Genomic DNA, 27292 nt, shown 5'->3' on the forward strand with positions numbered 1-27292 from the left:
ACATCATCATCATCAGCAGCAGCAGCACCCCTCTCAGTCCAGCATCGGGACTCCATCCTTCCTCAGCTGCTGACGTCAGCTGGCAGGCTGGGCTGTGCTCGCCGCTCCGGACATTGAGGAAAATGCTGCTCTCCGTACCGCCAAGGGCAGGAATCAACCCGTACAACGGCTACAACAGCAGGAACAGCAAAAAGGTAAAGCTTTCGGGATTCTGCCTTATTGTCTGCTTATGTCCTGCAGGGAGGAGAGAGAGAGAGAGAGAGAGAGAGAGAGAGAGAGAGAGAGACACAGAGAGAGCTGGTGACAGGGAGCTGCAGTGTCCTTGAGAAGCGAAACGTACTCAATATAACTTCGGACTTCATGGAGTGAAAAACACAAAAACCCTCCACAGAGAGTAGCAGCCGGTCCGGTCCGGTCCGGTCCGGGTCCGGCTGTATGTGGGACATGGGCTCCTTCACGTTGGACCTGGTTTCATTAGTTTGTAGTGTATCTAGTATCTCTGTACTACAGGGAGGACGGTGCCGCTCTGCTCACTCATTTGGAAAAAAAAAAAAAAGTCAATGGTGGAGCAACTTTAGTGTGTGTGTGTGTGTGTGTGTGTGTGTGTGTGTGTGTGAGTGTGTGTGTGTGTGTGTGTGTGTGTGTGTGTGTGTGTGTGTGTGTGTGTGTGCGTGTGTGTGTGTGTGTGTGTGTGTGTGTGTGTGTGTGTGTGTGTGTGTGTGTGTGTGTGTGTGTGTGTGTGTGTGTGTGTGTGTGTGTGTGTGTGTGTGTGTGTGTGTGTGTGTGTGTGTGTGTGTGTGTGTGTGTGTGTGTGTGTGTGTGTGTGTGTGTATCTGTGTGTGTAGTGTGTGTGTGTGTGTGTGTGTGTGTGTGTGTGTGTGTGTGAGTGTGTGTGTGTGTGTGTGTGTGTGTGTGTGTGTGTGTGTGTGTGTGTGTGTGTGTGTGTGGGGGGGGCAACATGGTCCTAAATGAGTTATTCCTCATATCTAATGTTAAATGAGTTATTATCTAATGTTATCTAATGTTAAATGAGTTATTATCTAATGTTAAATGAGTTATTCCTCATATCTAATGTTAAATGAGTTATTCCTCATATCTAATGTTAAATGAGTTATTATTATCTAATGTTAAATGAGTTATTCCTCATATCTAATGTTAAATGAGTTATTCTAATGTTAAATGAGTTATTCTCATATCTAATGTTAAATGAGTTATTCCTCATATCTAATGTTAAATGAGTTATTCCTCATATCTAATGTTAAATGAGTTATTCCTCATATCTAATGTTAAATGAGTTATTCCTCATATCTAATGTTAAATGAGTTATTCCTCATATCTAATGTTAAATGAGTTATTCCTCATATCTAATGTTAAATGAGTTATTCCTCATATCTAATGTTAAATGAGTTATTCCTCATATCTAATGTTAAATGAGTTATTCCTCATATCTAATGTTAAATGAGTTATTCCTCATATCTAATGTTAAAATCTCTTCATCGTAAGTTTGCAATGTTAAATGTTTTCCTCATTTTTTCTAATGTTAAAATCTCTTCATCGTAAGTTTGCAAAGTTTTTCTTTTTTCCTCCCGTTTCCCTCTGGGAGGAACATGCCCCACCCCTTGGAAACATCCCACCAGGCCATTGTGACTACATTCCCAGAACTACAGTCAGTGTTGACATTGTCACTTTGTAACCAATACGTGAGGACAGGAAAGTCTAAACAGCACATGATGGAGGAAAACCAACCAAACGCCTGTTTTAAGTAGCTACATGGCAAACTGAAGTTTCTACATTTTAAAATTGCCTCATAATCCTTCCCCCCCCCTGAGTGGTGTGTGAGATGTGTTGCAGTATCTTGTGTCTTCTCTCTCTAGACTGTGATGGCTTAGCAGTGATGATAAAGCTCTCTCATTGTACAGGCGGCATTATGTTGTGATTTCACATCCATTGGATTCACAGTGTCCTCCTCCTGCTCAGTCGGAGGCTGTGAGCTCCTGAACTCTAAATGGCATTTGGAAAATGTATATTGACATATTGTCTTTCTGTGATCTTGGGCAGCACCTGGCTGCTCATCCCTCCCAGATCTGATGTCAACACTAGGGCCAGTCTGGGGAAAACACTGACTAACACACGTACACATTTTGCAATTCATTTTAAGTAACTCACATTGCATATTTACTGAACATACATGGACCTCGTTAGTTGCTATGAGGAGACTATTTGACAAACAAATCCTTCCTTAAACTATCAGAGCAAACGTCGTTTAGCTGACGACGGACCGATAACATGTTAAATGTCACTTTTTAAAAGTAAGTACGCTGTATGAGCAATCAAGAGTGTCGTCTTTTAAGTGTCAGTATTGGTCCCTGTTGTTTCTAACTATATGTTTTACAAGTATGCTAATATAATAATATAGATGAAGTGGCCATTGTCTAGGTAACCATTAAATATAGACATTGTCTTAAATGATTACGTGTTAAATGAGCTGTCCTCAGTTTAAGCATCAATGTGTCTGGAAAGGAATCTGCAAATATTTTGATAATTGATTATTTATTTTAGTCATTTTTAAAGCAAACATGCCAAACATAAGCTTTTCAAATCTTAAGGATTTCTTGCTTTTCTTTTTCATATATGATATATATGAAATATGATATGAAACATATCTTTGTGTTTTGGAGTGGTGGTGTTAAATAACGAATGTAAAAGGAAGTCGAGTTTGCTCCTCCAGTTGTTTTAGTGCTTCTCTATTTTGTGGAGTGAAGGTTCACAGTAAGGTCAAGTTCCTGTGTTCCTGACATTTCCTCCTCCCAAATCCACCTCCTCCTCATTCTTTTAATCTCTTGCTCACATTCTGCCATACCTTAGCTGCACGAGTACACAAAATAAAAAGCTGATCTCAAAATAAACCCGCCGATTGGTGAGAAAAGCTCTTTTTGTGTGCGCGTTGATTACAGAGGCGTTTGGTTTCTGTTGTGCTTAAAGCCTGCTGCTCCTCCCCTGACCCAGCACCTCATTTCCTCACTCAAATAAATAGAATTAATGTCCTCAAATCAAATTTGGTCGGTTTCCATGTAAAGCTCCCCGGATGGAAAAATAACAGGAGGCTTGTCGCTTCTCAAGGTCTCACACGTCTGTCTCGGGGGCTCATTCAATGCCTTGTTTTTTTTTACTCGTCAATCAGATTTTTGTGCTCATGTTGGCGGGAGTCCTTCTCAATGTCAACTTACTTCTGTGATTTTGAAGATCTGGATGCTTCAACGCATAGTCTATTAGAGAATATAGAGCTAGAAACACAACTAGAAAATAATTGAAAGAAACACATTAACTGGAGCTTCAAATTTCCAGACGGGTGATTTAGACATGGCAGAAAAGCAGAATTAAAGTCTGCAGTGCTTCTATAAATCAGTGAATTCACACTTTCACTTTCAACTCCACAAGCCTTTTAGGCGTCACCAGTATTTCCTATTTTGTGCCAGTCCTCAGTATTTCTTAACTTTTTTGACATTACTCTTTGACAACACTCTGGCAAATTCACAAAAGGATTGCAAAGCTCCATCACTGCCAAGCAAATAGCGTCTAACGCTCCTGTGCTATCTGCAGGTATATAAATCAGGTAGTATGCATATTTGGAGCCAAATTTGCGGCCCTTTTCCAGTAAATGAGCCTCATTGCAAAAACATTCCAATTCAGAGAGATCAGCACTAATAGACACACGCAGCTATAGGGGAAATTATTAGCGTCCTTAGAGAGTTGTTGGTAACCGAAGCGCATTTATAAAGGGCGTCACACCCAGGCCTTCCAGTGATCATGAATGACATGTTTTTCTTCCTCTGCTTCAATCATGCATCTTCTTTTACAGTCTGAAAGTGTGCGTTTGAAAACGCCAACAACACTGACAGGCTGGTATATTATATCCCAACTACGGTTTCTGTCTGTCACGTTTAAATTCATTGCCTGAAGTTTTGATGAATTAATTTGCATCGCGTCCTAAAGGATTTGTAGCTCGCAGTCAGAAAATTACATTTTAATTTAAATTATTTTTCTCTTCATTGTACTGTCTCCTGTGTTTATACTTTGCCACATAGATAATTGAAATCATGTGCACGTCCGCTGTTATATCTTTAGCACAATATCTTTTGGGAATCAGACGTTGAGACGTGGACAGATAGCCGTTGCAAGTGACGTGGAATTTATGGTGCTATCAGTGGCCGCATTCCTTTCTTTGTGAATTTGTTCGTCAGAGTTTGACTGCTGTGTGTGGTAGCACTGGAATTAATTGAATAAAAAAAAAATGCATCAGAACAAAAACACATCGACATACATAAAACATTTAGGAACGATTGTTTTTTACCTTGTAACACAGAAGGAGAAATGATTCTCATAAACATCTAGTTTATGATAAATAGAGTTTGGTAAAGCAGGTTCGGCTAAAAAAGTCCAGAATAATTTAACAAAGAAATTCCATTAGTGATATTTTATGTATATTATGTTTTATGCTCTGTATATATGTATCATTTATGTTGCTGTGAAAAAGACATTGAATAACCCTCTCAGTAATTTCGGGAGAGAAAAGGCCCGATGATTAAAGTTAGTCCAGATCAGGGCTGCGTTTGAGGACAGTTTGTGTTTAGCTTGCCTGCTTTGGTGAATCAACTCGTGCACTTAAACAATTCACATGTAAACTGTCCAATCACAAGGGTTTATTTGGAGCCGACAGCGATTAATCACTCTGCTCTCAACACTGGAGCCAAGAGCATTTTAGGTACACATGGAACCTACAATGAAATGGTATTTATTGATAGAACCTTTGCTTTAATTCCTTTCATTTCCATTCGTATGGTTAACTTAAATTTATGTTTAGCTTGAAGAAGACTTTTACTGTAAGTATTTAGACTTATTAATATTAATTTATTTCATTGTGATAAACATTAATGTAGTTACTGTGTGATGTAAAGTGGTGTAACCATTTTAATATTTTATTAACTTTCAATTCACTTCACTTTTAACTGGAAAACAGGAAAACAGGAAAACAGGATAAAGGAAATGAACTTAAGTGAGTGGTGGTTTAATACCTGGTGAAGTTTAACACTTAGTTTTTCCTATGCCTCAAAAATTAGACTTGAGAGTTGGCTGCTTAACAGTAAACATTTTTATGAAATAAATTGACCAAGTTCACATCTTTTCAATGATGACCCTGTGTACTTATAGTGGTACTTCATCGATTAATTCGTTTTCTTCTTCTTTTCTAACAGGACAATGCTTATGTGAGAACTTTTATCAGCCACTATCTAATGTCAAAAGTTATCAGTCGTGCCAAGTGTCAAATGTCAGGTGTTCTTGAATCGTAGCAATACGGGGGTTTTTGCTGATTGTATCTGTTTTACCCCGCAGCAACATGGTAACTTTGAACAAAAACAGCAGAACAAACTAAGTCTCTGTGACTGTACTTTACCTACAGCACATCAAGCATGATTCAAGTCTATGCAAGTCTATTTTCCTTTCAAACTGACATGAACTGATGTCTGCGAGGCAGAAAATCAACTTAGAAGTACTGGTTTTACTTTGTAAAATTGTCACAAGTAATGTGACTTATACATTCCATCTAAAACATGCATTTACAGGAATTTACTAAAGATGAAAGTAGTGAGTAATTTTCTATTGAGGAAAGATTCTGTCCAGTTACAAGTTCCACCTTGAATCCTCAAAGCATCATCAATTACTACTTATTAACATTGAATCAAATGACGTGTGTGAATTCTCCCTGCTTTTAAAAAACTTCTCAGCCTTTTAGCCACTTTTTCAGTTTTCAAGTCCGCACATTTCTAGCACGGTTGTGTCTCTCGGCTCTCATTAATCCTATTTCCAGCATGGCAGCGGTTTGCATCAAACGGCAAAGCGACGGCAAGCAGTAACATCAAGAACAAATAACATACAACCGAACTAATTCAATCTGAATCCCTAAAATGGCCTTTAGAGTTTGGCAAATAGAGTTAAATCTTAAGGAAATGTTGGTTGATAAGTAACAAGAAGATGCAATACAGAAATGTCAATGATTGTGTGTCTCCATTACGTCCACCAGAGAGAACAGACAAAATGATTTTAGGTTGTAAATTGTCCCATTCAGGATGTATCTTGGTCACAAAAAAAAACATTTAACGTACCATTATTATTTTAGAAAAAGGAATAATAACTACCAATATATGGCTATCAGTTTTTTGTTTTTTTAAACCTATATATACTTGGGAGTACTATGGAGTAAATACCACCTTAAAATGTCCAGTATTGGTCAGGCTGAAATAACAACATTACAACCTTGCTTTAGTCACATTTTTCTATATGCCAAAGATAAATGCTGTGTATAAAAGGCCGGAACTCATAAGTGCATGCTTGTAACAACACACAACAGGAAATGCATAACATATAAAAACAGTTGCTGTTTAAAGGGCTACTTTTTTCATTTGTTTGTATTAAACCAGATGTTCTGCTGCAGTGACAGTCCTCAGTGAACTCTCCTGTACAGTCACCTTTGTCCCTCTGGCCCTCCGCCAGTTATAAGTTTATCTATCTCTTTGTTTAATGTGTCAGATGTTTCGGATTGGCCCCCAACTTCAATGCCAGCCGCATGCACCGGCCAAGGTGAGCAGGTAGAGAGTCAGAGTCCTTGGAGAAAGCACAGCTGTCAGAAATCCGATGCCAAGTACCGCAGTGATGCCAGACACTCGGTGCGCCTCACATTTTGTTAGAACTCTAGCTGAGCTGAGGGACAGCGTTTGTAGGTATCCGTTTCCAAGCTCCCCGCCTTTGGCCACCTGACCCAGCTTTAAAGCCAGGCATGCATGTGCAGCTGCACTGTTCATGTGCATCAACGTGTGATCAACAACAATAAGAGACGGACAGTTTAAGGATTAAAAGGGGCCTATAAAAAGACAAAAGTGAGGGGAGTGTTGGAGGCAGAAAGGAAGAAGGATTCGGGAACGAGTCTGGACGTGAGTTCGGTGTCCCTGTCACCTGGTTGGAATGCAGAGCTCCTCATTCAGATGGCTGTGTGATAAGATCAGGAGCAGATACAGAGGATTTCCTGCCTGCTGCTATACTGCAGCTTACCGCTTCACTAGACACACAGGCCTCACCTAACCCTCGGCTATTGCAAAATACTATTTTCCGTAGATATCTAGTAGTATGATAAATTAGTATTTAAACATGTTTTTTCTCCGTTTTATTTTTATTCACATGTCGAACAGGGAATGACATGTTTTTTTAGAATCAAATAGCTTTTCCAAAATGTTTCAGAAGTGGAGATTTTTAGGCATCATTTATTTTTCCTGTGACTCATTTCCTAGTCAGTCCTAAAGTGGAGCTGGTGCAAAGCGGCAGCTCACAGTCGTAACTCTATACAAGCCGGAAGCTGCGCCCTCATTCAGCCAGGCTATAAATCTCTGCATTAGCATGTAAGTCGGTCAGCTGGTCAGACAGCCATGGCTCTTCCTGCCTGAGGAGAAGACAGGCAGCCAGGACATGGGAAGGCAAGCAGACCCCCCAACAGCCAGGAAATCCATGGAATTCTGTGGGTCAAACTGGGGTCGACTGGAGAAGCCCCCACAGGGAGAGACGGAGATAAAACCAGAGGTGGAGTCAGACTCAAAAGAGGGTTGGACATCGAAACTGATTTGTGCAGAGATACAGCAGCAGGCGTTTAAAGTTGTCATATAAATTAATTACTCTTGATAGCCTATTTTGACTTTTAACCAAAAATGAAAGACTATTTTTTGATGTATTGAGAGATTAAAAGACAACATGCTGTGTTTGAGAAAGACATTTCCTGGCAGCTTTTGATTATTGAAGTTTACATCAAGGTAGAGGACATGGTTTTATTTATAGAAGTGTTCCTGATTTTTATTATAAAGTTTGGTCCTAAAAATATCCTCTTAGATTTTTTTAGCCTTTTGTTATGAAGTTGGAGTGTTTCAGCAGAGGAGGAGAATTGTAAATCTATCAAAACCCATAAATTGTCTCTTGAGGTTCGGGTCTTTATATTTTTCTAATGTGAGGATTTGCTGCTATGTTGTTACTGTCATTGTAAATGTAATATCTTTTGGATTTTGTGCTGTTGGCCCTTGGCTGTCATTATTTCCCAGAGGTGGGAACTTAGTTTGTTGCGGTCATAGATTAGGTACTTGGTTTATTTGTTTCTTAAGCTCTTGCTGCTCTCTCAAAAAATACTGATTAACTAATCAAAAAAGAAAATGGTGTTGGTCTTCAACAGAACACATGCAAATGAAATGCATAAGGACACTGAACTATCATGAAATGTAATCAGAAACCAGAAGGGATGTTTCTCATTGTTTTACTTGGTTAGGTCAGTTTGAGATGTCTGTAATTATATTTCCTAAGCAGTTTAAATGTCCTAAACAATATATTTTGATTTAAGCTATTATGCATATCAATCAAGCATTCTCCAGCAGTAGGCTACTAGTGTGTATGCATGAATGTGTTGTGCCTGGTTTTTGTGTGTATGTGTGTGTGGTTGCGATCTGGTGATTGAGGGGTTATGTTGCATTGGTCTGGAGCTTGATTGGGTCTTGGCACTCTGGTAAAGAGTGTGTGAAAGAGATTAAAGATCTCTGCTGACTGCTCTTTCATTCACAAATTAGCTTCCATCAAAAATGTATACTCATCATGTGAGAGATAGATCAACTCTTATGGGCAGCCTTTTGCAGTGTGTATGTTTGGGCCAAACTGGCCCTGAAAATGTTCTGGTCTGACAGCGATGGTGCTTTATTTATCGTTCAAATTTACAGATAAAGATAGATGATTCTTATGCTGTAGTTTGTTGTGGGCACAAATCCCTGGAATGAAAGATGTGAAAGGAAAGAGCGCTCTTTTTCTTTGTTTTACTTTGAGCAGGTCGTGTCTCGATCTTACCAAACACGAACAAAGACATGCATACTTTTCTCATTCCTTCAGCAATAGAGGAAGAAGGGATTATCAGAAGAAAAATGAGCCTCTTTTTGAAAAGGCTGATGGAGGTCAGAGGGGCTGTCTGAGAGGGGCCTTATAGATGCCGTCTAATTAGCGTGATTGGTTGACGTTGCTGGTGGTCCTGGCGTGACCTTGACTTCCTGCTGGGCTTTTCCTAAACACCAGCAGTCCGCTCAGTGACCCGCTCCTCTCCCCTGAAATTAACCCATTGTCCTCTTCTTGTCCAATCGCTCTCTCAAATGTGACGCTCCATCGGCACAGCACTGAGACATATTTATTCTTAATCCTTCATATGCAACACTGAATTTAAACATTTGGCCGTTAGATCAACGTGATTAAAGTCAATCTCTCGCAGCAAACAGACCGTTGCCAGTTCTAGCATGCTTGTTCGGCACTCAAGTGTTGCTATTTATTGCCTCAGTCTTTTTTGGGAATAAGCCAGTAGATCTATTCCTGGAAAGACAGTTTTTATTTTCAAATTGCTACATTTTCATTTATCCCATTTAAAAAAATATTCCTCTGCACGGTTACACAACCGTTTCTTTAATTTCTCCAAAGTGAGCCAGAATCCCATAGTGAGAGGCGGTTGTTGCGAAACAGCCTGTCATGTTCCTAGTGGTGAGTCATCGATTGGTTGACTGCCATAGTTTACGACTAGTATTCACCGGCACTAAGTCCTTATCAGATGATGAGAGATGGTCGCAACATGAGCATGTTAGTGTTGTCATGTAGTAACAAACTCCTGGTGTGCTTTTGTAACTCATCTCTTAAAATTTTCTCTGTTTTGATCAGTGAACTTTGTATGTTATGTGGACTGAACTGACCCCTGTTTTTCCGTCGTGCTACTGATGATCCTGTTAGTTGTTAACCTCAGATACTGTTTGATAGGGAAATGTCAGAAGGACAGTATTGAACCTGAGGCTTCTGCATTGAGGACACCAAAATTAAAGCCTGATCAAATTGATTTATAAATACCTGCTTTCATAAGTAGAAATAAAATAAGAGAAATACCTGAAGTATAAAACTTGTTCTCTGTATTTAATTATGCATAATCAGACTGACTAAATGTTAGTTTTACATCATTAGAGCTTTGGTTCTGATTTGCACCACAATATTTTTTTGTGGTTCCAAATGTAAAAAAGAAGCTACTCAGAGAAAGCATAAGAGGCCCCTTTTCCCTATATGGAGTAGGCAGCCAAGAGGCCCCACATTCCCCTCAGAATGCACTATTGGTGAGTGTTGACATGAGGCCTGTTTGATATTATTTGACGCAGCTCCCATAACATCATCAGTCTCGTGCAGGATTACTTTCTATGTCTCGAAATGTCTAGAACCTCTTTTGAGTTTTCACACTTTTCCATTGCTGTACTTTTCCAAATGTTGGTGTTAAAGAATTTTAGTTTTTTTTCACAATGACTTCTTTTGTGTGTTCATGCACGGTCAACTAATTCGATTTCTTTCTTATTTCAGCAGACCTATGTGTCCTCCGGCCATCAGATGGCTCCCCCAAGTCCCAACAACAACAGTAGCAGCAACAGCAGTGTGGGAGGGGAACAGCTGAGTAAGACTAACCTGTACATCCGTGGCCTTCATCCTGGGACCACGGACCAAGACCTGGTCAAGCTCTGCCAACCGTGAGTTATATTACATAATAAAATTATTGAAATTGCAACAGATTATTCGCTCTCTTGAGTTATATAAATAAATCAGTGTCACTCTCATGTCAGAGCATGAAGATAGAGCCAGGAGACAATTACCTTAGCATAAAGACTGGAACCTCGTTATGCTTGAAGTCAGAACCTCCGAGCCTGAGGCCACGTTTCTACGTCGGAAAATGGTGGATTGCGCCCTCCAGGTTGGGCGTAACGTCACACAGCGTAACGTCACACAGCGTAACGTCCAGCAACGTAACGTCACACAGCGTAACGTCACACAGCGTAACGTCACACAGCGTAACGTCACACAGCGTAACGTCGTCACACGTAACGTCGCAACGTCACACAGCGTAACGTCCAGCAACGTAACGTCCAGCAGCGTAACGTCCCGCCACACATCGTAACGCCACACATCGTATAACGTCACACGTACGTTTTAGTCCACTCTAACTGGAAAATGTTTCCTTCAGTTATCTTTGACGATAATGGTAGAAAGAGTAATGTAGAAACTTAACCTCTTGTAAGCAGATAACATCTGTGCTGTCTGGAGCCTGCTCTCCATCTGTTGGACACATGAAATTAAATTGTTTAATTTGATGTTCAGAAAAAGGACATGTTTAAGCAGGAAGGAAGAAAAGTGGTTTCTGAATAAGAATGCTGAATAACCACAACTGAAATGAGTTTGATTAAATCTTAACAGTCCCAGTAAACACTAGAAAATGTCAGCAAAATGATAGAGCCTTGGAGGGAATTAGTGGAAAGAGGGAACGAATGCAGAGAGTCGGGAAAAGGACAGGACGGGGTAAAGAAGGAGGAAAGGGGCCAGAGAAGGGTACAGCATGTTGCCTCCTCATGTCCTGATCTAACCTTTCACTTTGGGAGGCTGAATTGACTCCACAGCAGTGAACTTAAAGGCTTACATACCCCTGGACAAACAGTCAAGCCTCTATAGTATGTCGGCCTTACAAACACACGTACACACCCCCACACACACACGCACACACGGGTAAAAGCCAGTGATAAAGCAAACAAACTAGTTTTGCCTCCTGCAGGTCAGGGCTATGTTGTGTGTCACAAAAGGGATACGTGAACTTCAGCCATACATCCGTTTCTCCACCGGTCATTCACAGCAACAACACGCCTCCCTGAACAAGCACTGGCCATGTCTAATAGAACGAACAGCTCCTCTTTTTGAGTTTTTGAGTCATTCTCCAGTTTAGCCACTCTGACCCTTCATAAGGAAGCCTCAGAAACATCAAATTCCAAGTGCAAATATACACAACTTGCATCTGATAATTATGTTAATATTTGATTGTACACACACACTGTCAAAGCTGGAACAATCAATGAAAATCTGAAATCTGCAGTTGGTATGTGAACCTCAGCGATTTGAGAGTTAAAGCAGGGGGACTGACAGAGAAGTCATTGTGGGGTTGAGAGAGAAGATGAGAGAGGAAGGAGACTTTAAGGGTGGGTAGAAGGGCTACCTCTGGGAAGAGTAGCATGGCCTGCTGGGAAAGAATGCCAGACAGCTGTATGTGGGTCAGAGCTGTCTTTTAAGTCTCTGTGGCCTCCACAGTGTGTCGGGCTGCTGTTTGGCTGCAGAGGGACTGAGGTAAGCGGAAGGTCACAGAGTTGCTGCCATCAGGCCTTTGTACTCTCAAACATGAAACACAACTTCTGTTTTTCTTTTTCATAATTCTAGTCAGTCAAACTGATCAATAGTACTTCAGTGTTTTTCAATCTGAAGGTATGAGCTTAAATTGAGAATAATCAGCAGGCCATACTTTTGTTTTGATATACATTTCAATCCCTAACTTTGATATTTTCCTTTAAACTGTTTATTGATATTTGATTATTGGACAAAGGAATAAAGAAAAAAATCCATAAAATAACTATGACCTATATTCCACAAAAATATTCCGAGTTGTATTCATAGTTTATGTATTGTATGTGTATATCGTCAACAACAAACCAACCATTTGTTTGTTCTCTTCAGTTCTTTGTTTCTTTTTTCTAAAGAAGATTTATTTGGCAGTTTTGCCTTTTATTTGATATAGTAAAGCATAAAAATGGAGGCAGAGGGGCATGACGTGCAAAAAGGTCCCAAGGCCAGAATTGAAACAGCAACGTTGCAGGTGTATGGCATCTTATGTAACCATACGGCTACAAAGGTAAAAGGTCTAAAAAGAGAGCAAATAATTAGTGTGTGTACAATACGAGATCTTTCAAATGAGTGCATTCTGAGGCTTAAAATCAATCAAAAAAGAATATTCCTGAAATGAACTGCTAGCAAACAAAACCAGTGGAGTTGTGCGTGTCAGTTTCAAGTAATGTATGCCTATTATTAATTAAGTGGAAGGTATTTTGATATGGTTCATCTGTTAAAGCCCCTCATGTGAATATATTATTGCTTTGTTTTAACTAAAAACTTTGTACATTTTCTACAGATTTTAAAGTGAAAAGAAATGTAAAAGTTCATTTGGACTTGACTGGGTTAAATTAAATCAAGCTTATATACTGTATATGGCAGTGGGAAATAATAAACATAGCTAATGGAAAAGTCATCTGGCTATGTGGCAGCGGATGATGAATAATTAATTTGTGTCCTTTTTAAAGTATCCGCCCTGATGGTAATAGAGAGCTGGAGGAATCTCTGAAAACACTGAAATTAGATTTGCACTTCCGGTATCCTTGTCTTTAAATCAATGTTTTTTTTAATGGGTTTTTGGTTAGAAGCCTGGATTAAGGTCTGTGGTTAACACAAGTTTAGGAGATTTTAATGTTTTGTTCTACGATATAGAATATGTCCGTAAATACCCGAGTGCTAACTTCGTGGTTGAGCTACAAAAATATGCTTCATTGGGGGGGGGGCAGATGACCATGGAAACTAGGTGGGAGTGTAGGACCCAGCGGTGCGATGTGAGGGTGGAAAAACCGAGAGAGGGATGTGGGGGGAAGGAAGGCGAACCTGGTGAAGCATCAGGTTACAGTGTACATTCCGCCCAGACGCCATGTCGCCCAAACAGAGCAACTCACTGGCTAAATACACCAGACAAGGGCAGGTCTATTATACTGCAGTGCTAATGCACCGACTTATAGTCTCCACATCTCCCATAGCACTTCTCATACACTGCTTTTAAGGTGGTTTTCATAGAGCATGAATGTTTTAAAGCTACTGCATCAATGCTCTAATTCATCCTCCTCTTTTACTGATTGGCCTTTGTCATTTATTTTTTTCTATTGACAACCGTGGAGCGATACAAAAGGTTATGACACAGGCTTATGTCTTAAACACCGTTGGACTTCTTCTGTGTGTTAAATGGATCAAGCATACAGACTGTTCTATCGAAGTCAATGTTTCTATTTGCGAGTCAGACATGGCTAGTGACAACACTGTAAAGCTTTGTTTGAGCCCAAAATACCCGAGAGCCAAGCTGAATTTAGTAGAGAGGTGTTTGTTTGTGTGTATGTGGTAAAGACAGGCCCAGACCAAATATTTTTTTTGGCCCTGGGGTTCTTTCACCCGTCTGTCAAAAACAATGCCAAGGAACAGGGTTGGTGTACATCCTTCTTGAGCTGCAGACAAAGACAGAAGGGTGGAGGCAGACAAGTTTTCTGTGACACTCGTTAAAAAGACACTGTTAATTGCACGAAGGAGTGTGTGTTCATGTTTACACCTGTAGTCAGTCAGCCTGAGGAAGTGTGGCAGGATTGGTATGCAGAGGTTGGAGCGCATTCCTCTTGTTGCCCTACAGTCACCTCATCTATCATTGACCCTGTTCTCTGTCTGTTCTCTCTGTCTGTCTGATTTCCTGTCTGTCTGTCTCTGCAGGTATGGGAAGATTGTGTCGACCAAGGCCATCTTGGATAAAACCACCAACAAATGTAAAGGTGAGTTAAGCTGCCGTTTGAAGTAGTAAGAAGTGCTACCCTGAGCGTTCCACTCTGTCTTATTGTATTCGTATTAGTTTGTCTCTGCACTGTAGCTCTGGTTTATGCTTTAAGATGCTTGTTTAAGAAAGGAGATGCACTGATGACTTCTGGTGACTAGTAGTTCTCTTGAATACCTATGTTGAATACACTTCCTGTAAGTCGCGTCTGCTAAATGACTGTAATGTAATGTGAGTATTTTATTTTTTGTAATTGAGAGTTGAGATCATGATTTTTCATGACTGTTGCCATCACTTATCCCTGCTAGTTTGGTTTTTTCATATATAATGCAAACTATAAAGCTTCAGCCCGCAAAGGTTAGCTTAGCTTAGCCCCAACAACTTGAAACAGGGTGAGAAAGCTAACCTAGCTCTGTCAAAAGTTACATTTAATCCGTTCACCAGCACCTCGAAAGCTTTCCCATTAACATTTGATTTTGCGTTTGTTTAATCCGTAAAGAATCTTTGGACAGAGTCAACTGTTTACCTCAAGCTAACCGTTTTCTTTTTTTAGCTTCATACTTAATAGACAGATATGAGAGTGTAATGGAGCACATAACTCCAAAACAAAACAACAACAACAGCAATTTGAATATGTTTTTGTCTATTTTACAGGATATGGCTTTGTGGACTTTGACAGTCCAGCAGCAGCACAGAAAGCTGTTACAGCTCTGAAGTCCAGTGGGGTCCAGGCTCAGATGGCCAAAGTAAGAGTTAGTCAGCTCTTTTACACTTGATCTACCCCCAAATTCACCCATCACCATTAGGTTAAACTTGGCGATTCTCAAAACTGTATTGATTTCCAAAGGTCCACTTGCTAAACTTTGACCACCGAGAGTCATAGTCCCTTTCTTCACAAGCACGCACTCGCCCTCTCTGTGATGTGAAAGGTTACATGCAGGGGCCTGATTGGCAGCCGGTGTCCTGTTGGCAAGGGTGCAAGATAAACTCTTTCTAGGGAGGCGTGTGTTCGTTGGGTGAACCTGTGCCAATTATGGACAGATGAACGAAGGATAAGGTCTGGCTTGATGCAGACTACTCTCTTTTTCGGTTTCTTTTATTTCACGCTTTTGCTGCTTTGTTATTCCTTTACTGCCTTCCCTTCCATCCTCATTTGGTCTCCTCTTTCTTCTTCGCCCTCCTCACCACCGTCTGTCTCCTCTCCCCTCACACCCTCGTCCCTGTGTATGTTGCTAACCTGCTCCTGTTGTAGCGCTTGTTCTGAGGTCTTTGTCCAAGTGTCTGCAGTCAAAGCAACTCTTGTCGGCCCATTAAGCTGATCCCTCTGGCTCTCAGGCTCCCCATTGAGGGAGCCCAGGGGAGGGTGCCACTACACCCCCTGTCAATGGGACAGGCACAATGGGCTGGCATTGTCCATCGTCTGGGCCCAGGCCTGGGGCAGACACCAGCACTTAATACACTCCACCACCAGTGTCTCTGCCCCCTCCCCGTGTCCTGCACCCAAACAGACCCACTGCAATGTAACACTAGGGTCTCCCTCAGCCCCAGCCCCAGAAAACTGTAACGGATCCACGCTGCCAGCTGACCGAGTCAGTCAGTGCAACTAAACCCGGAGTCTAAGTTCTCTGCAGCTCCTCTGTAAGAGTGCAACACAATCCTGTGTATCTCAATACCCGACAAGTGCAACTGGACACCAAGACTTGACTCATTGAGACATCATTGGCTCAGTCAGAGGTGTTGATAACCACTATAAAAACCTAAACATACACAGCTGCTTCAGAGTCACTGGGTCACATCAGGTCAGAAAAAAAACCAAGAATCAGTCTTAAATTAGCTCAATATCAAACTCTCAAGTGCAGTCTCTCCTGTTTGCAGCCTTCACCATGGCTGCTGCAGAGTGTTGTTCACAAACAGAATCAGCCACACCTCGCACTGGCCGTCCTCAGAGTATGCTAAGTCCCCAAGCGGGCCACCCCGGCCCTGAGGCTGCGGGCCCTAGAGGAGCGCACACGGGTTAGGAGAAACATGGCAGAGATAAAAATAGATCTCTTCTTATTTCCCTGTACCTCCCTGTTCAAACTCAGACGTCAGCACAACATACAAGCAGGAAAATACACAGAGACACACCTCAACAGACACGGCTCACCTAGGGCTTGGCATAGAAAAATGAAACTATGACGCCTCAGCAAATCCCATTCACATGTCCCAGGGCTCGGTCCAACAGCTTTTTCATCTCTACGACAGGATGAATATATGCTTGAATATGAAATGAGATATCATGTGAACTAGCTGAGGTAGATGGTAAATACAAGATAAAAAAGGGAGTGAATGTTTCCTCTGTCATGAACTCCATTAGTCTCATCTGGCCCGTGACCTCCTGCACTGTGCCGCTGTGTTACATAATGGACATATGACCGCACCCAAAATGACGACAATCACAGAAGATCTCTTTGCCATGTGGCTCCCGGCGGAGAACCGAGGCTACTCATATAGGCAGTAAATCTTCATTTGAGAAAGCTCTTTGACTTACGTCTGACAGTTCATTTCATGCATAAGTGACAAACTGGTTTGCAGAGATATCTGATAGCTTTTTAGAAGAATGGACGAAATGGAAAATGATAGCGATAAAATATTTTTTGATGGAAAAGAAGAGCCGGTTAATCAGCAGGCACTCATTTATCCTCTTTCTGTCATCCTCCTCTTTCATTACCCAAATTACTCAATACTCCCACTACTTCCTATCTTGTCAGTTCCCTCCTTCTGTACAAAATATCAGCCTTTTACCCTCCTCATTTCTCCCACCCTCCCTCTGCTCTATCCTCTTCCTTCACTTTCTGTTTTCCCTTCCCCCTTTTTCTTTAAGCCCAGCCTTTTTTCTCCCGGTTGCCAGGCTCCTGTTGCTCTCTGAACTCCTAACTTCATGGCTGACTTCCTGTCTGCTTCTGCACAGTCTCACAAGGTTTCGCTTTCAAGCTAGTGCCACAAAATAAGTCTCTGAATAATCTCTTTACTTGCTGCTATCCAGGACTCTTAATTAGGCAACATCCCTCCAAAATATCTGACGTAATCTCTGCAGACAAATTCATATTTGCATGTGTCAGTATATTTATGTGCGTGTGGATTTTTAAAAACCAGACAGCCGTAGTTGAGGCGATGATAGATGTGACAAAGTATCCAAGGTTTCAGCTGATTGGTACTAATTGCTTAAAAACATTTTATGCATAATGGGTCTCATTACCAAATTAAGCTTGACATGGTGCACGCATATTAGAAGTATTAATGTGCCAAGAGCGTTGGCAGGTGTTGACAGGTCACACTACTGCCTACACGGGGATTTCTGCAGTGTGAAAAAGCTTCTGAAAATGATGGAAAATTCAAAATGCAAATGCATCAGCCAAGATGTTTGAAAGTGTTATGCTAAATTTAATATTACGCCTTAAAAAACACTTCATTAATTTAAGTACTTGATTAATTTAAGTACTTTGCGCTCAAATCCTCCAATGACACACCTGAAAACAATGAAGTTGTGAACAAGAGTAAGTACTAGTAAAGCTATGGTTTCAGATGTCTTTTGCACCAACAAATATAGGGATAGGTATTTCAGTGAAACAAAAACAATTACATCTCTCCATGTTAGTAAAAAAGACCCGTATGTGAACAGATTTTCATTTCAACTTCCTGTACAGCAACAAGAGCAGGACCCCACCAACCTCTACATCTCCAACCTGCCAGTGTCTATGGATGAACAAGAGCTGGAGAGCATGCTCAAGTCCTTTGGCCAGGTCATTTCCACACGCATCCTCCGAGATGCTAACGGGACCAGCCGCGGTGTGGGCTTTGCCAGGTCAGACATAATGAACTATCCAAATTATGCTGTTAATACAAAGTAGTCTGTGTCCAATCCTAATTCAAACAGCGCTCCACAAGCAGGATTAAGTTTGACTTTTGACTGTATTTCAGAATGGAATCCACAGAGAAGTGCGAGGCCATAATTCAGCATTTCAATGGCAAATTCATCAAAACTCCACCGGGAGTGCCTGGTGCGTGGAATGTTTATTTGGTATTAAAGTAACCAGATATTGTTGTTGTTCTTGTCAGGACCCAGTGTATTTGTTCCCCGTTGTGACCATTGAACCCACTCTCTTGTTTGATCTGTTGCTTCCACAGTGCCCTCAGAGCCCTTATTATGCAAGTTTGCAGATGGAGGTCAGAAGAAGAGGCAGAACCAGGGGAAATACCTCCACAATGGAAGGCCTTGGGGTAGAGATGGAGATACGGTAAGATGGCCATTTTTAACTCATCATTCTTAAAGGCAACTTCCTGTGTTCATATGTTACATTTCCTGTTGGAAATCCAACAACATTACTCTCGCTCTGTACTAGATGTCTGTTTTAGCACGGACTGCACCGGTGTCTGCATGACCTCACTGTTTCTGAATCCTGTGCATTGTTTTCCCAGGGAGGAATGACGCTTGCGTATGACCCCACCGCCTTACAAAATGGGTGAGTGGTATGTTCGGACTGACTGAAAACAGTCCCAACCCTCCAGTGAAACTAGAGTCGTGCTCAAACTGTTGTCAAGTGCTGCTCTCTGCTGGGCATTGCAGGAACAGAGGCATACTGTTAATGAAGTTGGAGAAATGCTTGAGATTGTTGACATGTTGTTGGCTGTCTTCATGTTTGCTTCTTGCTTTTCTCAATCTGTTCGGCAGCTTCTACTCCTCACCCTACAGTCTGGCTCCAAACCGAATGATCGCCCAGACTTCCCTCTCCCCCTACATGCATTCTCCTGTCTCATCCTACCAGGTGGGGCATTTCACTGTGTTCATAATTGAAATGTTGACTTGAGGGAGCACAATATCACACAGTACTGATAATATTCCTCAGGTTCTCAGGTTATCGCTCTGCAAACTTACATAATAAGGGCTCTGATGGGACTTTGCAAGCAACAGCCACTCATTTCAAATGAGTCTGATGACATGTTTCCTGATCCATAGGTACACAGCCCGTCCTGGATGCACCATCAGTCATACCTCATGCAGCCAGCTGTGAGTAAACCTCCTTCACCACCATCTCTTCCCCTCATGTTACCAATAACTTACTCCATCAACCTCAGGCGGATGGGATAGCTATCCATTAGCAAATCAAGAAGCATGCAAGACCTTGGGAAGTGTTCTGAATTGCATTCAAGCCAAATGTTGAGATGTTAACCTTTCCCTCCAGCCAAACTGTAGTTCCTGACATATTTGGTCATGTTTTGCTCACTTGTGATGGATTTTAAACACATTCCATTAGAGCTATTGATTCAGACTCTGTGTGTCTCTTGTGTGTGTCTCTATGCATCCACAGGGTACAGTTCTTACCCCAACAATGGAGCACGCCATGTCCATTCAGCCCACGTCCATGATGGGACCTCTTGCCCAGCAGCTAAGCCACCTGTCCCTGGGCAGCACTGGCACAGTCAGTACAAATCACACACTAACACTCACACACGCACACACACACACACGCACACGCACACACGATGCACAAGGCAGAAACTTTTCCCCATAGCTAACTTTCCTGAAAATCACAAGATATATTATTTATGTCAAAATCTACACACAATTTGTTTTTTCCTCTCTGCCTTCCCTACAGTATATTCCGGCCAACTCAACTATGCAGGGGACCTACATCCCCCAGTACAACCCAGTGCCTCCCTCCAGTGGCCCAGTAGAGGTATGAAGCTAGCCTCAACCTCAGATGCTTCTATTCTATTCTATATTTCCATGAAGGGGATGAATAATATTGAACTCTTATTGGGACGTATTTACTAAAACCTGATGCATATGTGTGCTTAAAAAAAAGCTTCTGCTTTTAGAATGCCAGGTCTCATTGGTATGTATTTTAAGGAGTGGCAGAGTCAAAGGACAAAATAATGGGAGGTTCAATCTGCCAACTGACTGATTTATTGAGCTGGAAGTTGTCCATGTGCTCGGAGGTGTGCGTGGTATTTCAGACAGGTAGTAGCTGGAGTAGTGGCTTTGATGATTCCTGTAGTATTTTATGATTACAAAATAAAATTCCATCAAAGATTATGTTGGTTTTTTTTAGATGCCAGAAAGGGGTGTTGTGTAAAAACTGTTCATGTGTTAATTTGGTAAAATGAAACCGCAAATATAGTACGAGGAACAGTCACGCCACTCCTGTGTTTGTCCTTGACAGATTTTCAAAAAAATAAATGTATTTTCTCATTTGTTGTTATTGTTACGTTTATGACCTCCTCACCATCCATCTAATCCTCAGTCATATTCAACAGTTATAATTCTTACTGGCATAATTACTTCATGAAATGTCAATGAGGTAGAGTCGGCCTTCATTACCATTCTTGCAGACTTTATAATATTTTTGAATTTGCTTCTTTACTGCAATAGAAGGTGTAGTTCTCAGAAAACATTCAAATAACACTATATTTTTCATGAATTTGTATTATAGAAAGTTTCTAACTGCAAATATACAGTATTTCAATGGTACTTCAGCACCTACTGTATTGAATTGTGTTAAGAATGTATTTTTGTCTTTCTCACTTTTCCTTTAAATAATTAATGATAATTTATTACTTACAAATTTATCAGTATTACTTAAATTTTCCCCAATTTACTATTGTCAAATAGCAGTGGGCTTTCCAAATAATGGATCTTTATTAGCTCCTCCATTATTTAACTAGAAGAGCCTTTTGCCTGTCATGAATGAGAGTCACAATCCTTTCATTGAGACGTTTGGCACAGACTCCACCGTCTGAAGCCGGTTCCTGACTGAGCGCCCTGCAGGAGGGCGGCTGAGCCTGCAGGGAGTCCTGACTGTTGGAAGGTGGAGCTCTGTGATAGCGGTGGGGAGCTTACAGGATGAGCAAGACTGTGAATGAGAACAATAAGGGGTGATTTATGAATGAGAAGAGGCAGAGTAGTAAGCCAGGAACTCTGGCTGTGATTGGATGGATGAGATCAAGTGAGAGAGAAGAAGAGATGGTGGAGTAGAGTCACGGGTGTGAATGTAGTACTGGGTCAGTCTCATCAAAGAAAAATGTTAAGCATGTCTTTTAGTAAATATTTCCTGCAGTATGCACTGGCTTTTATTTTAACAGATCTGAAAAATCTGGATGTTGCACTTTGGTTCATCCACTCAAAGACATATAACATCTTTGAAACGGTGGGGAGGGCAGTGGGAAAATACAGGCCGTCTCCTTCTTTGTATCGTTTAAAAATCTGTTTAATTGACACATTATCATTAATCATCAAGTAGAGTATTCTTCTAAACACCTGTCCTTTTTAGGAGAATGGTGGTCAACAGCAACAGGTTGCTATGGAGACTCCCCCAGAACACACAAACTACTCGTACCAACACACCAAGTGAAGCTAAGGTAGGACAGCAACGCTTTCTCTGCTCTGTCCAACTAATTACACAAATGTTTGCTGATGTTTTTTTAAGTATCTAAACTTCAAAGTGTAAAATAACATGTGTGTGTGTGTGTGTGTGTGTATGTCCGCTGGCACATGAAGGCTCAGTTGCTTCAAAAGGATGCATTAACTTTGTTAAAGGAATAATTAAACATTTTGGTTTTGCTTATTCACCTTCTTGTAGAGATTTTGTTTGGCTAGAGCAGGGCTAGCTGTTATCCCTTGTTTAAGTGTTTATGCAAAGCTCAGCTAACTGGCTGCTGGCTCCAACTTTAAACAGAATTAACAGGCATGAGAGTGGTATTGATCTTCTAATCCAACGATCGAAAGCTAAAAGGCCTGTTTTCCAATATGTCACTAATTTTTTTAACTGGCCATGGCTGCTTTATAGTAAGAGTCAGTAGCAGATTTGGTGAAAAACAAACACAATTACAACTTAATCCAGTAATTGACAAAATGCATTTAATTGTATGATGGCACAGTTCAAACTGAGGAAACCCCAAACAAAGGTCAATTAGCCATTCTTAGATTGAACGGTTTCAGAGTATGATCTGTTGTTATAAATTGCTTACTGTGTGTGTGTGTGTGTGTGTGTGTGTGTGTGTGTGTGTGTGTGTGTGTGTGTGTGTGTGTGTGTGTGTGTGTGTGTGTGTGTTTGTGTACGTGTAGAAGCAACATTACAGCTGTAGTGTAAATACATCTGAACATTGGTTGAGCAGGTTCAGTGTATCGGTACTGAGCTGTGTGTGTTTTGCAGCTCCCAGCAGGGTGGGGCCGAGGGCACGAGATGAATCCAACCAAACAGGATTCAGCTGAACTGTGCTCTTTACATCACCAAGCACCCAGACTTGAACATGGATAACAAAAGGAACATGTGTGTGTGTGTGTGTGTGTGTGTGTTTGTGTTTGTTTGTGTGTGTGTGTCTGTATTCTTTTTTTTTTTTAAGAAAAAGGACAACACTTATGTCATTGGACTTTCCTGCTCACATCCTCAAGAGTTGATCAACCAAAGGTGGGAATCTTCTTCACAGAAGCTTTGATCTATTTTGATATCTGAAAAAAAAGGAACACAACAAAAAGTTAAAAAGAAAACTAAGAAAAAAAAACTTAGGAGAGGAGGAAAGACACAGAGCATTATTTTTGTGCACGTAATATAACAAATTCTTATTTTTAAAAAATAGATCATTCTGGACGTTTCAGGGTGATTCAAGGAAGAGTTGAAACACAATGTGTCTTTTATTTTTTTTGTAAAATATGCAAACTTTTATTTTTAATTTCCTGATTGTCTGTTGTTTGACGTTCCATTTGCAGCAGTGGAGGAATCAATTTGTACAGATTCAAAAAAACACTTTTGCTGGTCTGATGTGTCGAGTCATTGTAACCGTGGGGAGGCGAACCGTTTAAAGCTACTTCTTCCTGTAACTGCTGCAGAGATTTCTATTCACGCACAGATGATAATAACAATGTTTATTGTTTAGTCAAATTCCTTTTTTTTTTAAATTATTCCATAAGTGAATAAAAGACAATCAATTATTTCTATTTATATTTGAATTGTAGTGCTATTTTTTTCTTTTTAGATCATTGGAACAAACATTTATAGAAAATAAGTTATTTAATACTGTAGTCTATATAGACATGGTGAAACTGACTTAACCCTGCGCATTAACGATGAGCTTTAATATTTCGGCTCATTAGCAGTTTTGATGCTTTAATTACTTTTTAATTAAGTTCAAGTCGTGTATGCACCATTAAGTGAAACCTGCTCATAATAATAGTCGTCCTGTTTTGTTATTATGTAACTCCATTTTACATCTGGATCCATGAGAAGTGGTTTTAAGCGGTTTTGCTGTGGCAATCCTTCAGGTGTCATTAAATTCAACCTCTGTCGTAGGGATGAAATGAACGTGCTTTAGATCTAAGCGGTTAGATTACTGAAAGATTATGTGTACAAAGAACAATGCAGTTACTAAATTAAGATATAGTTTAGCAAAAGCAATGAGGGAAATCAAATAGAAGACTAACTCGATCCCTGAGAATAATTAGTTTGGAAGGAGAGGGAGCTGTTAAGTCTTTTTTCAATGCTGCTGTTGTCACCTGAGTTTGATTCTCTGTCAGTGATTTTTAGTTTGTAGAAAGTTAAATGTTTCTGTTTTTCTTTAATGTGTCTCTTGAAAACCTTTTGAGCTAATTTGCCTTATTTTTGATGAATTTATCTTTGAAGTAGATTAGATTTTTAGCTTTTTACAGAGAGTAGATGTTAGTTTCTTTTTTCTCTGCGTAGGAATTGATGCTGTTTTCTTGTGCACATCACATTTTCTTTTGTTTTGTTTTTCGCTCAAATTTCCGTTCCAAACCTTGTGCCGTTTGTCCTCATATTGTGTCGGGCCTGTTTGTGGAAAGCCTTTCAGAGTGGAGAGTTGAACCAAACAATGACTTCATATAGTGCTGATCCAAAGGATTCATACTGATGCTGCATCAGTGTTGATGCTCAAAGAGGCATGTTTCAGTTTCATGTTTCAGTTTATCAAGTGGAGCTCATGTCACAGTGCATCCAAATATGTTGATCTTTAATTTATGCAGACATCAAAAACTGTAGATATGTAGATAATAGAAATAATGGTTTTACAATGGACTGCTCACTAGACCATGGAAGTGCCATTAAAGATGATTCTTACAGCCTTTAGTGAGACAGCCTGAGTGAATTTAGGAGTCATCCAAAATTCTGCAAAAACAAGTTTTAGCTAAGCCTTAATTTTCTTCTCTGGATGAACTGCCTGACCTCTCATAGGATAGACACAAAGTTGTACATACTACAGAAATGACAACAGGCTTGTTTGAATGACATGGAGTTAGTCATCACGTCAGTCGAGTTAGCTGTAGGGTTACGAGGAGCTTTTCTTCCCGATCTTCAACCATAGATGTTTGAGTCCAGTGATAAAAACGTCTTTCTTAGGGCTTTGCAGTTCGGTGATTCTGTTTCTAACTCTTTTTTTTTTCACATGTCAACTTTGTGCTGTGTGTTTCTATTGTTTCTTTCTGCAACCAAAGATGTTGTAGCCACCCATCTTTTAGCTCTCTGTCACATATAAAGTGCTCGCATTCGTATACGATCACGTGTTGTGTGTAGCTGGATGAAATGCCCCTTTTTCTGCTTCCGACAGATTCAGAAAGGGAAATATCACAGTAAGGGTGGTGACATGTACAAAATATTCCACATTAAGACCACAGTTTAAGGTTTTGTGAGAACTTTTTGCCACTACTGTATCCGTCATATAGTAAAGGACATGTAAATTATCTGGTTTTGTTGACGTGTTAATTAAGCTGAGATTCACTCAGTTTACGTAATGGAGTGTTGGTGCATATGTAAAAAGACTCATTATGAACTTTATTGGCATTTGCAGACAACCCAAGCGACATCCAGAGCTTTTACGATGGTGACAGTTTTCAGACACGAGAGCAAATTTTGTAAATAGCCTTTTTTTCCCTTCCACTTCCTTCTTTGTTACTTTGTGTGTGTTTTTATTTTTAATTTTAAAAAAAAATGATTTATAGCCTGTCCAGATAACACAGTGACTTGCAAGGTTTTCAGATTCAGTAACCCATGAAGGAAATGTCATGGATGTTGTTTATATGTTCAGAGAAATGATATTCCATGTAATAGCCATCACTTTAATACAAAAACAGGATTTTGAAACTATGAAATGACCACTTGTTACAATGACGTGTTTTATTTATTTTATTTTTTTACAAACTTGTCAGCAGAGATAATATTACAGAAAGTCATGGTGCTCCAAAATGAATAAGCATCATGAGATTTCTAGAAAGTTACAGTTAAACTGTAGAAATACTGAAATCAACGGTGTGCTCGACACACAATATTTGAAAATAAAACAAAATCTTGTTGCACTTATTATTTTAAGTCCAAACTAATTTAAAAAATGCTCTTTTTGTCCATTCTAATGTTGATTTGATGGCTTATTTCATAGCTCCAAAATGTTTTGCTGCTAAAACAGGATTTCCAAACAGGTGGTTTGATGTTGCCCACTCTGAATTTTCAAAATGTCCCTTTCTATTTTAATTTGGTAAGAACAGAGTATCCCTAATTTGTTAGATTTTTCAGTCATAGCTTCATGATTTTAATTTGAAAAATTAAAGTTGTAATTTACATTATTAAAACTCATAAATATTGTCTTATGGTGACATTTTTTAATACAAAATAATAAAAACTTGTTGCTTCACACTGTATGAACCATGTTGATGTGAATCCAAGACTTTTTGAAAATCGGACGGGCTCATCTCACTCCCTGCTTGTTAACAGTTTTCTTATTTATACAAGAACTCATTTTGTACAGTTTTGTTAAGAGGAAATAGGTTTTGATATTTGGTTATTTTGCAAAGCCACTTGGCTACTTTTGTCTTCCTGTGCCAGAGTTGCTAAATTGTCTGTAACTTGTGTTTTTTTTATTGATTGAGATAAGATTTTCCTTCTTTCTTGGTTTTCTCTTTGAATTTGAATATGTCATTTTTCCTTTTTTTAATAAAAATCTGGTTTCAGTGATTCTGTGAATTTTTTGATTTACGGTAACTGTTAGAATGGATGGGATGCATTATTGACATCACATGGGTCATGACCTCCTGCTGATGTTGCTTCAGCAGTATTGATAATTACTGTGCTGGCATGATTCATCTTAACTCGTAGGGTATGTGTATCTGCTTGTGCTGCTCGACAGGTCAAAGCTTACTGTCCATTTTCTATTTCCACTTTTAGTTAAAGATTATGGGGGACTGAACTCCAAAGGTGTAAATTCTTCTCAAAATCGTGGGAACACATTTAAAGGGTTGGGGGGGGGGAAATGTATAAAAAGATAAGCCAGTGTAGGACTGTGCTGAGTAAAGATGCTCATTTTAATCTTGATCTTTAATTTTAATTAAACTAATTTATCAGCAATACAGTATGACGGCTGTATCGACAAAAGGTAAATGCAAAGTGACACTATTTATCAATTATAATATAAATATCACAGCAATTTACATTTTTTTAAATAATAAAAATCAAATGTTTAATTTATAAAGCCCAGTTTCATAACAATGTATTATTTTAGCCAGATTGATATAAATATTAAAAAGTGCAGGAAAAAGCATTCACATATTTTTCTTTCTGAAACCTAACGAGTCTCTGGCTTCTTACTGTATCTGTGCACAAAGGACAGTTGTCAAGCAATGATTGAATGCCTTAATGTGTCTTCACTCTGATAACTTGACTTTACTAGTTTAAACCAGCTTTAATTGGAAAAAAAAAACCTCCTGCAATGAGCAGTGTGAGAAAGCTA

General features: G+C 39.9%; 1 protein-coding gene across 1 annotated transcript; it reads left to right on the top strand.

Moving 5' to 3' along the window:
- The first annotated feature begins 55 nt into the window (after positions 1–55).
- On the top strand, positions 56–26520 carry rbms2a (RNA binding motif, single stranded interacting protein 2a). The gene is made up of 14 exons (XM_054617221.1): positions 56–194; positions 10450–10613; positions 14470–14528; positions 15182–15273; positions 18214–18371; positions 18488–18567; positions 18695–18804; positions 18986–19029; positions 19239–19332; positions 19524–19574; positions 19876–19986; positions 20164–20244; positions 21838–21925; positions 22720–26520. The coding sequence occupies exons 1-13, from the start codon at positions 123–125 to the stop codon at positions 21916–21918; spliced, it is 1197 nt and encodes a 398-aa protein (XP_054473196.1). The 5' UTR covers positions 56–122; the 3' UTR covers positions 21919–21925; positions 22720–26520.
- Positions 26521–27292: the final 772 nt, after the last annotated feature.

This window comes from Anoplopoma fimbria, chromosome 17, assembly GCF_027596085.1.
Source record: "Anoplopoma fimbria isolate UVic2021 breed Golden Eagle Sablefish chromosome 17, Afim_UVic_2022, whole genome shotgun sequence".
NCBI lineage: Eukaryota > Metazoa > Chordata > Actinopteri > Perciformes > Anoplopomatidae > Anoplopoma > Anoplopoma fimbria.

Coding starts and splice junctions, on each gene's coding strand:
- rbms2a (XM_054617221.1), top strand. CDS start 123: ATGCTGCTCTCCGTACCGCCAAGGGCAGGAATCAACCCGTACAACGGC. Junction 14,529..15,181: donor AACCACCAACAAATGTAAAG/GTGAGTTAAGCT, acceptor TCTATTTTACAG/GATATGGCTTTGTGGACTTT. Junction 18,805..18,985: donor GGGGTAGAGATGGAGATACG/GTAAGATGGCCA, acceptor TTGTTTTCCCAG/GGAGGAATGACGCTTGCGTA.